Here is a 16416-nt window from a genome sequence, read left to right on the forward strand (position 1 = left end):
ATATACGTGGCTAGACGACACATGACATGTAATTTTGTACAAAGGCTTAGATGATGAGATGTGAGAAATCTAATAAAGTGATTTCACTTCCCAACTTGGAGCATTATCTTGTAGTGTATTGAAGAGATGAGAATGATTGAGCAAAAAGATCACCAGCCATACGAATCTACAGCAATCCGTGTTATACAACATTCGGATAGTTACTTACCTACAAGCTAAAGAAAAAAGTTCACAGTATACAAGAATATAGAAAAAAATACACATTCTGTGGAATGTGTATGTAGAGTAGCTGCATGTTTGCCTGCCTTGGTTTCCAAATCTGTATTATAAATTGAATCAGTATATTTTCTGGAACCTATTGAACAAATTAAGTAGAACAGGAGAGGGAAAAAAAGTACTGTTGTTATTACTTTTTTAATTTGTGGTAAGGTCTTGAGCCAGTAGAGATGAGGAATGCAAAAAATAAAGGAACTAGTTTTCCAAATTCTTTTTTCTTTTCATTTCTTGCTTTCTTTCTTTCATTGAAACTGGGGATTTAAAAAGAACCTAGCCGTTGTATTTTCTTCCTAAACGGCATTCTTCGTGTAGTTTAACTGCTTCTTCTTTTGCTGTTTCTAAGTAGTTCCTATATTTTTCTTCACATGGTGTTTTACTGAGAAATAAATTTAGTATTTTTATACAAGAAAAATAAACTTTAACATATAATCTTGATCTCTTTTTTTTACGAAAAAAAGTAGTAACATTGAATGTAATTTTTTCTTTTTATTATTAACAGTTAACTGCGCTTGTAGCTTGTTCCTTGTCTTTTATGGCTTGGCAAGTGCAGTGTCATAGCTATACCATGATAATAATATTAATAATGATAATAATAATAATTAGTAATTATTAACTTTTTAGTTTTTCTTCTTCCCGCTTATTCTTGTGGGGGAGATTTTGGTAACCAAGGAAACTGATCCCGTCTCTTCTGTGCTCTTTGCAGATCTTTGGATCCAAGGCAGACCTGCAGCTTCATACACAGATCCACATGCGTGAGGCGAAGCCATACAAGTGTTCACAGTGCAGCAAGGCCTTTGCGAACAGCTCCTACTTGTCACAACACACGAGAATCCATTTGGGGATTAAGCCATATCGATGCGAGATTTGCCAACGAAAGTTCACGCAACTCAGTCACCTCCAGCAGCATATTCGCACGCACACAGGCGACAAGCCGTACAAATGTCGTCACCCGGGTTGCAACAAGGCGTTTTCTCAACTGAGTAATCTTCAGAGTCATTCGCGCTGCCATCAAACGGACAAACCGTACAAGTGCAACTCCTGTTACAAGTGCTTTTCGGATGAACCCTCCCTTCTTGAGCACATTCCGAAACACAAGGAATCCAAACATCTCAAGACACATATTTGCCAGTACTGTGGGAAGTCGTATACCCAAGAGACTTACCTCACAAAACATATGCAAAAACATGCAGAAAGGACTGATAAAAGGCCTCCCATCACAGCTTTGGGCATTAGAACCACTGGAGTCAATGTTAACAGTAACAATGCTGGTGGTTCCGGAAACACCGGTGGTGGCGGCACTGCAAACACCAGTAGCGGTGGGGGCGGTAATAGTGCCGGCAGTAATGCAGGAGGGGGAGGAAGCGGTAATAGTGGCGGGGGTAGTACAAATGACCATCCGTATTGGCCGAAAGTGTCGGACGCCAATTTGGACGGAATGGCTCACGAAAGAATGGCAGAAGCATGTCTTCAGTCAACGCTGGGAGATACTCATGGACGTCTTCTTGGACGAGAATCTGTAGATCATCGACAGCTCGGCGGCGAAGATCTGAGGCACAGTGCTCACTTACCACCTCCTCAAGTATCATACGAATCAGCCATAGTAACCTCGAAAACAACATCAGCATTTACTCCAATTCAATCTGCAACGATGTTGCCCATTACAACAGGAGCCCAACTTAGTATGCCCAGTTCCTCTAGACCTTATATACCGTACGATCCCATCTCGTTTCCAAAGACTCCGAGTCAGGTAACAGGAATGGACATGAAGACCTCCTCCAACACTTTCCCCAATCAGCTCATCTCCTTGCACCAAATCAGAAACTATGCACATCAACCTTCCATGGCTAGTGAGCACCTTCTGGGACTGAAGGAGAAAAGCCAATAACAATTCCCGTATTATGGATATTAATTTCCATCGTAGGGAATAATGTGTTTGTAGAAGGAAGTATGTGAAGAAATTGCAGGAGAGAATAATGGGTGCTGTACTATCTCACATCTTGTTTTTGTTTGTTGCGTTTTCATATCTAGGAAAACCGTTGACATTGAGTGTACAGGCTGTTAATTTCTCTTGTTTCCCTTCTCTCAATTCTTCAAGACGTTTATAGCTAAAAATGAACTTAAAAGATCAACTTTAGGCATGAAAGATGCCTAGTCCATTGAAATAATTATATTGTTTTAGCAATTTTCTCCTGCGTATGGAAGTTTAGTGATACATCGGTAATAATAGTAATATTAATAAAATTATTTTTCGGAAGAACAGAAGAGTACAGAAGTATTCAATAAGTTTCAAAGGAAGATGGAAATTATTTGGTACCTGTGTTTTAACCACCGCTTAAGAAAGAAAGAAAAAAAAAACATTTTTTTTTTAAAGAACATCTCAATGTACAAACAGTGAAATTGACTCAAATGTTTTAAATTGTGCACTCGTGCAGACCTGCTGCATACTTCTTTTTAAAAGAAGTGTTCCATCCAACGCTCACTGGACCAATGTTGTTAATGTTGATTTCTCATTGTGAAAAAAAAGTGACAATTTCGTGTCTTTTAAGCAAGTTTTAAGAATAGTCTGTTTGTTGAATATGTATGCGTGCTCTGTAGTGTGAATGTATTAAGTGGGTGGATGGACGGGTAAGTGTGGTGACCAGCATTATTATAAAGGAGTGGCTAGTCTTAAGTTGTCTGTGTCTGAGAGAGTCGTATGCTCGCTAAATACTGTATGTGTGATTTCTTGGAAGATTGGTGTTATATGTTGAATCAGCTTCAGCAGCGAGTTGGAGAACTGTTTGGGATACAAAATATATTTTAATCGAGTGGCCAAGTACGAAGAAGAGAAAGTAAAGTAGTATACAATACACAAGCGTATGTGGCGGAAAGACTTGTACATAGTAGGTTTTTATCATCTTTCTTTGTTCTTATTTAAAATATATCGCGGTGATAGAGAGAGAGAGAGAGAGAGAGAGAGAGAGAAGATAAATGAGAGAATGAGATAAAATAAAAAGGGAGAGTTTTGTTTTCTTTTTCATTTTCGTCACTCGCACGTTATTTCAAACCTTGTTGCTGAAGTGCAATATTTTATTACCTCACCACACTGTTTCTAATCGTTATTTTTGTCCAAAACAAAAGTTGGAAATCACGAGTTCAAGTCGCATAAGAGCATAGATGAAGTGGAATATGCACAACAGTGAATTTTGTAGATCGGTGATATAGGACTTTCATACTGCCAATATACTGCTCAAATGACGTTGTTATTATTATTATTATTAATAGAAAAGAGCATAATTATTATAATTCCTTGTACTATATATAATTATTATTTTTTTGAGCAGAACAAATGGTCGCTACAGTTATTGATAATAAGTACTGACGGTCCTAATCGTTACAGTGACGCGATATTTCTTTCCCCTCCCCTACCCTCCCATTTTGTGTAAAACCAAAGCTAGTTTCTCTCTCAATTATGTCCACTGTGAGTCGTTTAAAAAAAAAGTGTTACGAAAAATTTTTAGTAATAATAAAAAAACTCGGGACGTTTTATAAATATAAATATATATATATAAATAAATATGTGTGAGTGCATCTGAGAAAGAGCGTGTGTGTATGTGCATATAAGTGAGTTTGAGTGTTGATTTATTAGTGTGTTTCAGTATCTGTGTTTCTGTATGTATGTATGTTTGTGTATATTGAGTGGTTGTATACGAATGAAGTTGAGTGCGAATGAGGGAGAGAGGTGGTGAACAACACGTTACTCTCTATAATTGGTTTTTTTGTTGTTTTTAAACTTCAATTTGTGTTAGTTGTGTAAGTTGTACAACAACTATTAATATTGTTCTGATATTTCCAATTGTCCGATACACTTTTGCCGGACATCTTATCGGTTTGTGTTAATGTCTTCTCCCTTCAAATAACTCTTTCTGAGCCCATGTGTTTGCTCATATACATTTGTCATTCCAATCTTTATCTTCAAAAAGACTTAAAAAATCTATGGTTATGATGGTTCAAAATAGCTATATAGACTATCCGAAAAATCCATGGGTCACGATTATTTGTTTACTTTTATTCCAAGTGTTTACATGCCATAATTTTCACCATTTTTATGAAGTCAGTACACACAACAAGAAACGAGTGAATTTTGCTCATTAACATTGTTTTCTAGTTTCAATCGATAAAGATAAAATTTTATGCTAACGTTGTTTTACATTTCATAGAGAAAAACAACGCATCGTGATAAGAATTTTTAAAAACTAAATGTGAATTGTAGCAAGTGATATAAATAGCTATAACTTGTACTGAAAAAATTATATATATATATATATAAGCAATATATTTATATACAAATTGTGCCTTCCTTCTCAAAAGAAATATATTTAAATGAAAAATGATAATGAAAAAAAGAAAAAGAAAGAAAATATCTGAATTGTACACTTAATAAGTCACGTAAATAATGAAAGAACCATGTTAAAAATCCATTTAACCACTTGTGTTCATCAATTTATCTTTCAAAAATTCCGTGTGCAGTAACTATTGTGGACCTGGTTCTTTTAGTATATACAGGTATGTAGGTATATATATATATATATATGTAAGTAGATGACAATAACTGCCCTTCAATGGTTAATGGATTCAGTACTATTAACAAATCATATTGTACTTCAAGGTTAAGGTAAATTATAAATGAAACCATTGGTTCTTTTTTCATAAAAATAAATACTAGTAGTTGCTGCAAGAAAATTATTCTTCTTTTCTTATTTTGTGACATGAATATACTTGTGAAGTATGTTTTCGTAATTAGTCTCTATTCTTCCATTTAATTGGCGTTTCATTTCTGCTTTTAACTGAATATAGCAATGAATTATAATATAAATTATTACTGTAGATGTTATATTTGTATTTCAAATGAAAGAAGCTCAAACATATTACAATATTATTAATCTTAAACGTATTGTTGTAAACAGAAATAATAATAATAATAAAAAATGCATCTCAAGTCAAATTGTGTGTATGTACGTTCGCTCATGTTTTTACCCGATCGCATTTTATGCCTTTTTGTGCTCGGTGTTTCTACATGTTTGACTGTTAGGTAAACATGTATTGTATGTTGTTATTACCTCACGTCCGTCATTTTCACACCACATAAAATATTTTAAAATATTGTTAATATTCACAATATATACTTAAGCTGTTTATTTTTTGTAATATATATATTCCTCAGTGTTACTTAAACATGTAAAGGATTATCATTTTCTTTTTTTTCTTTTTTTTCTTCTAAAAGAAGATAATGTCTTATGGATAAAAGAAGAATAGATAGAGAACAGTGAAAGTAGCGTAAAAGTAACTCCAGCTCTTACTGTGAGCTTTTAAATATTAAAATAAGAATTATCCATATTGTTCACATAATGAGTATGTAGAATCTGACAAGTTTATTATTTAAAGACTAATATGTTTATATTGATTCGTTTTGTTTTATTCAACAAAATATAAGAATGTTCGTAAATGTATATTTATTTTGATTACAGTCTGTTTACTCGATTATATAGACTGTTCGGTGAGTTCGTAATTTAAAAGTCATTTATTGTTTCATACTTCATTGTTTCGCTAGGATAAAGAAAAATATAAAAAATAAAAATTCGTTTCAGACTTCCTTCAAGCCCTTCCTTTTAAGTACACACTAATATTATTTCATTATCTGTTGCTTTTTCTTTATGATTGATATCCCTCGAAGGTTGATTTCTCTATGGATAAAATTACTTAAGAATGTTTACTCTAAACTGACATATTTGTCATATTTTCCACAATACAGTATTTCGGAAATCTAGAAACATATTTGTCGTATCGTGAAATAGATGAAAGCCCGATATATATATATATATATATATATATATATATATATATATAAAAGAGTAAAATGAAAACTTTTATTATAAATTAAGAGAAAAAATTAACCCGTTATTCAAGTGGGCATATTTATCTATGATTTCATAGGTGTTCCGTACCTGTGGTACTTAGTACAAATAAAAGAATTTAAATAATTACAGAATTCTATTAATTAGAAGCTAATTGAAAATTCATTATCAGTGTTCTTCAATATTAAGTAGATTTTAAAATTGGATGTCATGAGAACACAAGGTTTAAACATAAATTATACTTTTTCGAAAACAGGTACAAGAAAAATAAATTTTCTTAGAAATTAATTTAATTTAGAAATGAATTGACGAAATTGAGAAAAGATAATGTATCAAAGCCTGTTTTAGTGTATATGAAATATTTTGCCTTTAAGTTTAGTAGTGTTAGTGGGTCTTGAAGGAAGTTTTTATAAAACATATTTTTCTTTTATTTTTTAAGGAAAAGTTTCATCAAATATAAACACATTTCTATAAAACAATAGTCACGTTGAAGAAGAATATTGACACTCATTCTTTCAGAAATCCTCTAATAATAATTGAGAACTAAATGTTATTCATTGTCTGTGTATACAGATACGAGAAAAAAACAAAAAAGATATAGCTTTGATTTAGTTTCTTTAGTGATGCAATAAGAGAATACGAAAATAATTATTTGTAACGTGGCTAAAACTTAAGTAAATTATTTTCAAAATTCTCGATTTGGAAAGTAAATATTTAACCTATAGCTTTAAGTGCTGTTAATCATTTTCTTTAGCTTTACTTCTGACATTGAGTTTTGGTAATGACAAAAATTTATTTCACTACATACATGTTTTTTGTCAAAAACATATTGATCATTTCTCTTTAACTTACAGAGAATGATACTTTCTTTACATCCAAGAAAATTTTGTTGAAATTGATGGCTTCATCTCAAAATATTATCAGAAAATATATGTATGAAGTAAAGAGGCACACTTTTCGGCTTAGTTGGAAATACCCTAGTTTACCAAGAAAATACTTTAAGATCTATTTTGTGTGTGTAATAGATACAATCCAAATTTCAAATTTTTACAAGGTTGAAATTTTCATTTTTTTTTTTTTTAATTTGACTTTCTGATTTGAAAAAGAAGGCGAGGTAATGACAATACAAGTTTAATAGCTGTTTGTGTAGAAAATGTAAATTATTTTTTAAAATAATATGGAAAGTGGTTTATAAAACAAATTATCAAATATTTCAGATGCAGTATTTCAGCTCGATTAAATCCCGATTGTTATTTTTGACTATGGGATCAGATGTAGTTTTAAATAGTTAATCTTTGTCCACAAGCAACGGATACGCGACACTGTACTGAAAAAATGAAAACCATAGAATTTGGTTTGTATGTTCAGGAGTTGGTGGTGTTCGTTAATAAAAGAAAAGAAAATAGTATTACTGTTATTATGCATGTGAAGTTTGTTGTGTGAAAGAGGTATACTAATTTGGTTTAAATAAAATCATAATAGTTCTTTGAAAGCTCCTTTCAAAACGCGTTATACAGAGTATATAGTAGTTTGTTATGACATTCTTGCACAGGATAGCTTGAAGCTAAAATGTGTTAAAAATAGTGGATTATAAAGCGATTAAAACAAAATTAGTTATTGTGTAGTGATTCATTAAAATTTAAACAAAAAAATCCATAGGCTATATTTAGTTACAGTGGCAAGCACTGTCTAAAAAAGAATCAAAGAAAAAAACGTCCAAGATAAAACTATAGCTTCTGATTTAAAAAAAAAAAAAATGAAATTACGGTCAAATGGATTTTTGATTTACAGGATTTACAGTAATAGTTATGGTTTCGAACTTGTGTAAACATACGTTTCTCTGGTATTTTTATTAACACCGCTTATGTTTTCGTTTTGAAGATATTGTGTATTCCACGAAATCAAATATAGTTTCAGTTCAAAGTAAAATACGAAAATAAACAATCTATATTTTACTTTTTTAAATGTTCAAAATTTATCTTCCTAATGTTTTTAACTCTTGCAGAATCTCATTTGTAACCTGAATAAGTTGTACCATACTTGCAATAAAAATCATATCATCTTAAAATAAACAAGCTAAGTACACATGAACTAACGTGGAAGACTTCAGCAATGTCTTTGTAACGCTAGATGTAATAATATCCAAAATTATCCAGACTGGACATAGTTAATTGGCTCCTAAAATTTATAATTAAAATCACTAATAAAATAATGAACTAACAATACAAATCGGTGATAATGATCATAAATCACTTCAAGCGATTATATAAAAGATAACAAGTAAACGCTTACACAAAAGCGCAGCGACAATATAGTTTACATGCCAACTAGCGAATCAGATTCAAATATTGTCCTTTTCTGAATATGTGAGAGTTCTTTTACCCCATCATAAAGATGAAGCACAGCAAACTTTCCATAGTGATTTCGCTTTTCTTTGAATATTGTTTTCACCATAGGCATAGAAGTTATATTAGGTACACTTAAGTAATTAGAAGTTTACTTGATTCGTTGGAAATAAGTTCTAAATTTGAATCGTAAAGTTTGGTATGTACAATTAATTTATTTCGTTAATATATAATGTGATAGAAAGGCCTTAATGTTTCGTATATATATATATATATATATATATATATATATATATATATATATATATAACACGACTGTAAATGAACATTTTTTTACTTTTAATTAAATTAATGTAATATGGTTTTCGACTGAGACGACTATGCATGTGTTTACTTGCTTGGATGTTCAGCTATGTAATTGAATTTTTTTTTTTTTTTTTTTTAAATAAATAAATGGTTTGAAAGTATTTTGGTACTTACAAGCTGTGATATTAAGAATGTTTGTACGGCATGAAGCATTTTAAAATAAATTGTGTGCTATTTCTGAGGGTTTCAAATGTAGGTAAAAATAAATTTTAGATGTCTGTTACCAAATGTAAATATTGAGCTATGTAGAAATCTCTTTGTACTTACAGGAAAAAGGGAGAATGTAATTGTGAGAAGCATTGGAAGCAATAAACAGAAAGTATTTATGCTTCGTGTACAAGAAGTGAGACAAATGTAGGTTATTTAAGAAAAAAGAAACCAGAATATTTTGAGAGTCCTTGTTAGTACATATATATGTGTGTGGCTTTATGACTGCTGTAAAAGAGTGATTTGTGAATCAATCTTACGCTAAGGATTGTATAATTTTGTGTGTTTGGGTGTGTATGCGAAAACGAAAAAAAAAAAAAAGAAAGAAAGAAAGAAAAAAGTGCGATTCAACGTATTGAGGAGTTTTCTTTTAAGAAACACCTAAGAATAAGTAAAAATTTACAAAATTAATGTTAAAAATGTTGGGCACCACCAATTCTCTACTAGGATATTGTAAAAAGTAGCGAAAAATAAATAAATGAAAGAAAGGTATCGATAAGGTAGAAAAGTCAGATATTTTTTCTGTTTATAATATACAAGAAATAAAGTCAACGGAACATTTACGGTAAAAGAAGCACTGCATAAAAATTATAAACACTCTGGAGTTATATACGATAAGTATTTGTGTTTGTGAATGTTGCTAAGAGACAAGTAAAGGAGCTGTGATATTTTTGTAAACTTTCAATCTGTGTTTTAAGTAGTCTGTGTATATATATGTATCTGTACATATATATGTATATGTATGTGTACATATACATATATATATATATATATATCCCCTCTCCTGTAGTTCATAAAAGACTCAAGACGATTCTATGATCCTCAATATCTCAAATTTGTACTTACGTCAGAATCATTCTAGTTAGGCAATTACATGACAATTTTTTATTATGTTTTTTATTACATTAATGTGTGTATGATGCGCATGGACACATTTGTTTTCCTTTATCATATATTTAATACAATGAAAAGAAGTAATACAAGATGTGTTATTTGAGACTTTAATGGCCTACTCTTTCAAAATTTCGTGTTAATGGTTTGAATTTACTTAAAACAGTGATGTAGCTCAGTATCAAAGCCAATGTTTCTCTCTTCCATGTCACCTTACCGTATATATATATATATATTTAAATGAATCTGTCAATGGCTACTTTGTTCAAGATGTCATCTCTTGTGTACGTATTTATAGTTTTTAATGTTCTTCAAACGAGAAGGGAGAAGGGCAAGAGGTTGAAATTTTAGAATGATGAGAAATTTTAAAAAATAAATAAAAAAAAAATTAAGCATAACATTTTCTTGTAAAAAAATATATATCAGTATCCTGCTTCAAATAAAATTCATATGTTATTTGAGAACAGAGTATCATGTTGTTTCATTATTGTCATAATGTATTAGAAATTCATTAAAAATATTGAATATAACATTATATCTATTGATTGTGTATAATATGCACTTTTATGATTGATTTTAGATGGCCTAAGTTTTTCTTCTTCTTCTTTTTAACCTTCGTCCCATCCTGTTTAAATTCTCATCTATCTTAATTGTTAGTCTCTTGTAAGAAATAAATCTTTACTATATTTTCTATAGTGCGTCGGAACGGTATAAAATTAACCAATACAAAAATAAATAATCTTTAGCCATCATTTTGATATTTCGAACTATGATGGGGTCCTTTTTCAAAACAAAGAAAGACAGGAGAGAAGGTGTAACCTAGAGAATCCGTTGTCGCCAGTTCTTTCAAATATAGCGTTCAATTATTTTCAAAGGCTATATTAAAGTGATGTAAGATTTACACGTATTATTGCTATATTAATTACACATTAAATTCAGCACAAGGACGAGCAACAGTTACAATTAGTAACTCAATTATGAATAATACACATCCAAGAACAATGGTAACGGTAGAGAAAGAAAATCACAGTGAATCTTTCTGAATTTATTTATGTATTTCTAGGAAGAACAGTAAATTTCATATGAAGTTGTGAAGGAAGCCCATATCGGTAATCAATAAATTTATGTGTTCTCTCCTACTTGTTTGATTGAAGGCGCCATATAACATTTGGAAGATATGTTTTTTAGCATTTTTAGGAAAGTGTTAACGAAGAACCTCTGCTCTAATAGAAAATGTTTAGGGAGGAACTGGGATATTTGGTAGAACAAGAAAGGAATAGTTATAAAGAATAAACCATTATCAACTGATTAAATAATTTTAGAATTGCCATTCGAAGAAAGAAGTACCAAATCATTTTTTATACATATAAAATAATTTGATGTATAAACGGGTTAAAATGAAGGAAACATCTAAAAGGGCATGAAAATTACTTCACGGGTAATCTTAGAGTGGTGACATATACGGAGTCACTTGCTGTTTTTTTTCTTCTTTTTTTTCTTTTTTTTTTAAGTATTTGAAAAAGCAACATTAATGTAAGATTCGTAAAAGTTCGGTACGTGGTCTGTCAAAACGTTTCAAAGAGAATACCCGTTAGTTTCACGTGAAACGAATAACAATTTTCAGAAATCCATTCAGGAAGCTCGAAGATTTCCAACAGATCATATACCACGTGCCAGTTACATGATGTTGAGATAATCTGTTTAATTACTGTACAAGTTGGTTGATAAAGAAAGAAAGAAAGAAAAAACAGTAGTCTCGTAATTTGATGATAATAACATTCATGCATCATGCTGTTTAGGGTAGACAAATTGTAAATAGTCTTTTGATTTTGTTATTTTATCATTTTAATTACCATTGTTCCCAGTTTCTTTTTTTTCTTTTTTTTTTTTTAAATAAATAACCGTTCCAAAAAGAACTTCATCAGAATTTGAAATATACAGATGGCACCAAAATGACAGAACGAGTAATATGATATTCTGTTAATTAAAACGTTACTAATATAGACGGAGGCTAAATTATTATATATTGTGTAAATTTCTTCGACATATGTAATTGATGCACTAATATATATTAATCCAAAAGTCAATCATCAGTATTCGATACACAGCACTCTGTTTTTATTAACTGTTTCTTCAGCAGATCCAGAAGGTTCGTTTGTGGGGGAAGGGGGGGGGGTGGAGATCACCTGGACGATGAATATAGGCTTGAGGTCCGGAAAACAAATTTGACATCTAAAGCAGAATAAAGTATATATATATATATATATATATATATATATATATATATATATATATATATATATATATATATATAGGCTAAGAAAGCCGGGTCACCAGATCACCATGGCGACTGGTTACAAGTCTGGCGCCTAGATAATTTAAGGGCAAAATATTTAGGCTTGTGCATTCTGTTGGATTTGTCTTATTGTAGCACCTAGTAGTATTCAGAACTCAAATCTAGGTCAGGAGACAACTTTTTGACACACACAACCATTGTGTGTGTCAGTCCACTACTGGATGAAGTTCTTCCAATTCTTTTCTCCACAACTAACTATCTTGGGCAATTCTTTTCAATGTTACTGTGTGATGTTTCTTGATTTCTCACACCATCTTATACGAAGATGTTTCCTAGTTTCTTGTTCTCTGCTGGTATCCAGTTTAAGAACTACTTTCCTCCATCGATTATGATTTCTTCTTGGGAGATGTCTGGCCCATTACCACTTTAGTACCTTTATTTTCATGGTAATATCCGTCACTTCTAATCTCTATGATTCTTTTCCTATGTTTGTAGGTGATACCTAGCACACATTTTTCGGTTTGAAGTCTGGAGATGGTGAATATTTAATTTTTGTTAGTGTTCACGTCTCTAACCCGTATGTCAAAACAGACGGAATACATTCATTTTACTCTTTAGATCCACTGGTGCTTGATTTTTCAATATGAAGCTTTCCTTCCGTATGCGCTCCAGCTGTTTGTTAATTTCTTCTTTAATGTTACCTGACATGAATATCTCCTGTTTCAAATAAAGTTAGGTATTAACTTATAATTTCGAATTTTCAACTTCAATTCTTAATTTGCTTGCGAAATTATCTGATTTCCTTGCTCTTCAAACTATATCTTACAGATCTCTGTCGTTGTTTGCAAAGAGAACGATGTTATCAGCGAAACTAAGGAAGGTCAGATGACATTATATTACTATATATATTCCTTCGTACTCCCACTTCAGAAATCAAAAAATATACTGAAATTCATTTGTGAAAAAGCCTGGCGAAGTAGTATCATCCTGCCGTACCTCCCTCTCTATCCTTATAGTCTTTTCCACGGGCATTGGTTATTTGCAGTAGCTTGTTTCTAGACATTATCTATAATTTTTATATAAGCTTCTTCGCCACCATTTGCTTTAACAGTGTAAGTAACCGCCACGCCCATAATCCTCTACATTATTTTTATGCACTTACTACCAAACGTCTACACAAATCATTACCGTTTTGGACATACTCCAACCAATGTCTTTCATGAGATAATACCAGACAACAACAACTATTTAGCCAATTGTAGATCATTTTTTTTATTAAAACGATTAATTCTAAGTTATATATGCATATGCTTGTATAAAAAATCAGCCCAATAATTTGTAACTCAGTTTTACAGTACATTTCCAACATCCACCTCCGAAAAAATGCATAATTTATCCTCGATTGGACACTATTCGCCGACGGGACACTCTACCACTCTTACTGGACTATCTTTACCAAAGGCACACTCCACCAAAGAAATGGCATTCCTTTCTCGATGACTTGGGCTCATTAGTTGACATGAAAGCCAGCAAACGAACTCCAGGATAGAGCTAAGAATACTAGGCGAAACCTAAAAGAAGAAATACATCCAAGTATTTAAACTATCGTCGTTCAGGCAGGACGATCCTTCCAAATCCACAAGTCAAACAGTCTACAAGCAAACAAAATTATCTGGACATTATGAGACACTTCAAAGAGATCGTTCGCCAGAAAAGGACAGATTTTTAAAAGAACAATCCTTGAGTTTTGCACCACAGATCCGTGTGCGAAAAATTTCTGACCAAAAACTTAACCCTTTCCCCTCGAATTTGTTTTGACACAGCAGGATTTATTTTGAGATATACCCAGTACTTGAGTCGGCCAATACAAATACTCGTAGCCCCCATTTGGTTGTCTTTAGTGGGTTGTTGCGCTTAAAAACTATTCTCCCTTTGAACCAGGGTTGAAAAAAAACATGATTTTTTTAAAAAAATCAAAAAGAACGTTTTTTATGTTTAAAACATGTTTTTTTTGTTTAAAACGTTTTAAACGTTTAAAACAAAGTGCTTTGTTTTAAACAAAAAAAAAAACATGTTTAAAATGTTTATTTTGTTTAAAACAATAATCTAAGTACGCATATATATTACATTTTTACACTCTTACGTATTGCTTGCCATCTATATTCAACCGCTAGATCAAATTTCGGGAACTTCCCTAATCTCAATCCGCCCAAATGTTCAATTCCGGATAAAGAAATCGGGATTTTCCCGATCTCCGTTCACGGAATGTGTAGTTTAGTTTCTTTGTGTTACGTTCTACTGGTCGTCTACATTCTTAATCTTTAAACGCCCATTGACGCAACTGCTATGTCAGGGCTTTAAACCTCAATGGCTCAGTCTTAAACCTCAAATTAAGGCTGGAAGATGGTTTTAGTACCAATTTATTCCTGTAAAATGCAGCTTTGGTGTTGTGCATTTTATGTATATGGGAGGAGGGAAAATATCGTGTTTTTTTCTGTTTTTTTTCAACAGTTTTTTGGGGGGCCGTTCCCCCTCTTGGGGGATAGATTCATAAAAATTGTTACGTGAAGCAATCAAGTAGGCCACTACATGGTAATATCGTGTATTTGTACTTCTTGCTTATATGGGGGGAGAAGGGAGGGGGCAAAGTTAGCCAATTTTTGGAGTTTAAGTTTTTTGACGTAAATTACATTTATTTTTAAAACAAACATCAATAGCTCAGCCTATAATTAAGCTAGAAAGATGATTTGGCACCAAAGTATTTTTGAGGGATGAAGCTTTCATTCAGTTGCATTTTATGTATATAAGGGGTACGTATGTACGGCCGTGAAAGGGAGGATGAAGTTCGTTTTTTAATTTTTCATCAAATTTTTTTTCATCAGGTTTTGGCGGGTATTCCTTCCCCCTTTGTGGTACATCCATAAAAATTGGTATGTGAAGCAATGAGGTAGTCCCCTACATGATAGTAACCTGTATGTGTATTTGTTGTTTATAGAGGAAGAGGGAGTCAAATTTGGTTAATTTACATTTATTTTCGGGACGGTCCCATATAACACAAGATATATTTCACTGAAGTGGTCTAGAAGCATAATTCTTGTTCGTACACATGATGTGTGCAGCAAAAATGATTTGCATATGGACGTGGTACTAGTGGGGGAGGGGAGAGAATGTCTAATTCAATGAATGTTTTCTGCGCATATATATATATATATATATATATATATATATATATATATATATATATATATATATTTTTTTTTTTTTTTTGAAAATATTTCCTACATAAAACGAATTCATTACGCAATGGCAGCAATGGCTACCATTTCTTACATTATTGTCACAAGTATGTGGCCTACGCATTCATCATTTTGTCAGCGTAGGGTGGCCTGCAAGGGTTGCCAGGGCCCCGCAAAGTCAATATTTTCATATTGTTAATTTTTTTATGTCTGTTTTTTTTTTTTTTAACTACGAATACGGCGGGAATTTCACGAATGTTACCTCATTGGAATTTGTGGTCTATAATCTTTCCAATGGTGTATAACTCATGACTTTGTGATAATTAGGTAGGTCACCAGAGCCCCGAACGTGAGAGTCTACCATTTTGTTAAAAACCCTGGCGGGGCGTCTAAAAGTTAATTGTGTTGTTATGCCATAGGCACTAATCATTGTTACCTATCCATGTTGCAGATAGAGATGTATCTTGAAAACTGTTTAGTTAAAATATGTCATTTGCTCCTTGTAGGCTAGTCACTGCTCTTTTCTATGAGTTGTATTGTATTTGTCAGAGCATTTCTTCTAGCTTATGATGTGAGAACTCTTCATTATTATGGAAACGATAGTGATCAAAAAATACCACAAGTTTTGAATTTGTGAATTTGGATCTTAGAATAGTGTATAGTGTGTTTAACCTCCGTTATTCTTGGAAATTAAGAAATGTTGAAATACTTCATTTGAATTTCTGTTGGTTTAGTTATACGCACATTGATGTGCAGAATTTCGTTCAGTAATTGCTGTTATAATAAGAATATAACTCTGCTTGTAATTTACTCCATGCACAAATCCTGCGGAGGATGGGTTGTTTGATAGAAAATTAAATTAGCTTACTCAATCTGATATTTTAGTTGTTTTAAACATGTTCAAC

At 32.0% G+C, this 16416-nt stretch overlaps 1 protein-coding gene across 6 annotated transcripts in view; it reads left to right on the forward strand.

Annotated features, from left to right (window-relative positions):
* LOC145671208 (zinc finger protein rotund-like) overlaps positions 1-10450 on the forward strand; it is a 679398-nt gene extending 668948 nt beyond the window's left edge. For all 6 annotated transcript variants that reach the window (XM_081740069.1, XM_081740070.1, XM_081740073.1 and 3 more), the window contains one exon: positions 980-10450. In XM_081740069.1, coding sequence (XP_081596195.1) covers positions 980-2161 — 1182 coding nt within the window. In that variant the 3' untranslated portion in view covers positions 2162-10450. The remainder of the gene's footprint in view (positions 1-979) is intronic.
* The last annotated feature ends 5966 nt before the right edge of the window (positions 10451-16416 follow it).

Source organism: Thermobia domestica, chromosome 15, assembly GCF_964235325.1.
Source record: "Thermobia domestica chromosome 15, izTheDome1.hap1.1, whole genome shotgun sequence".
NCBI lineage: Eukaryota > Metazoa > Arthropoda > Insecta > Zygentoma > Lepismatidae > Thermobia > Thermobia domestica.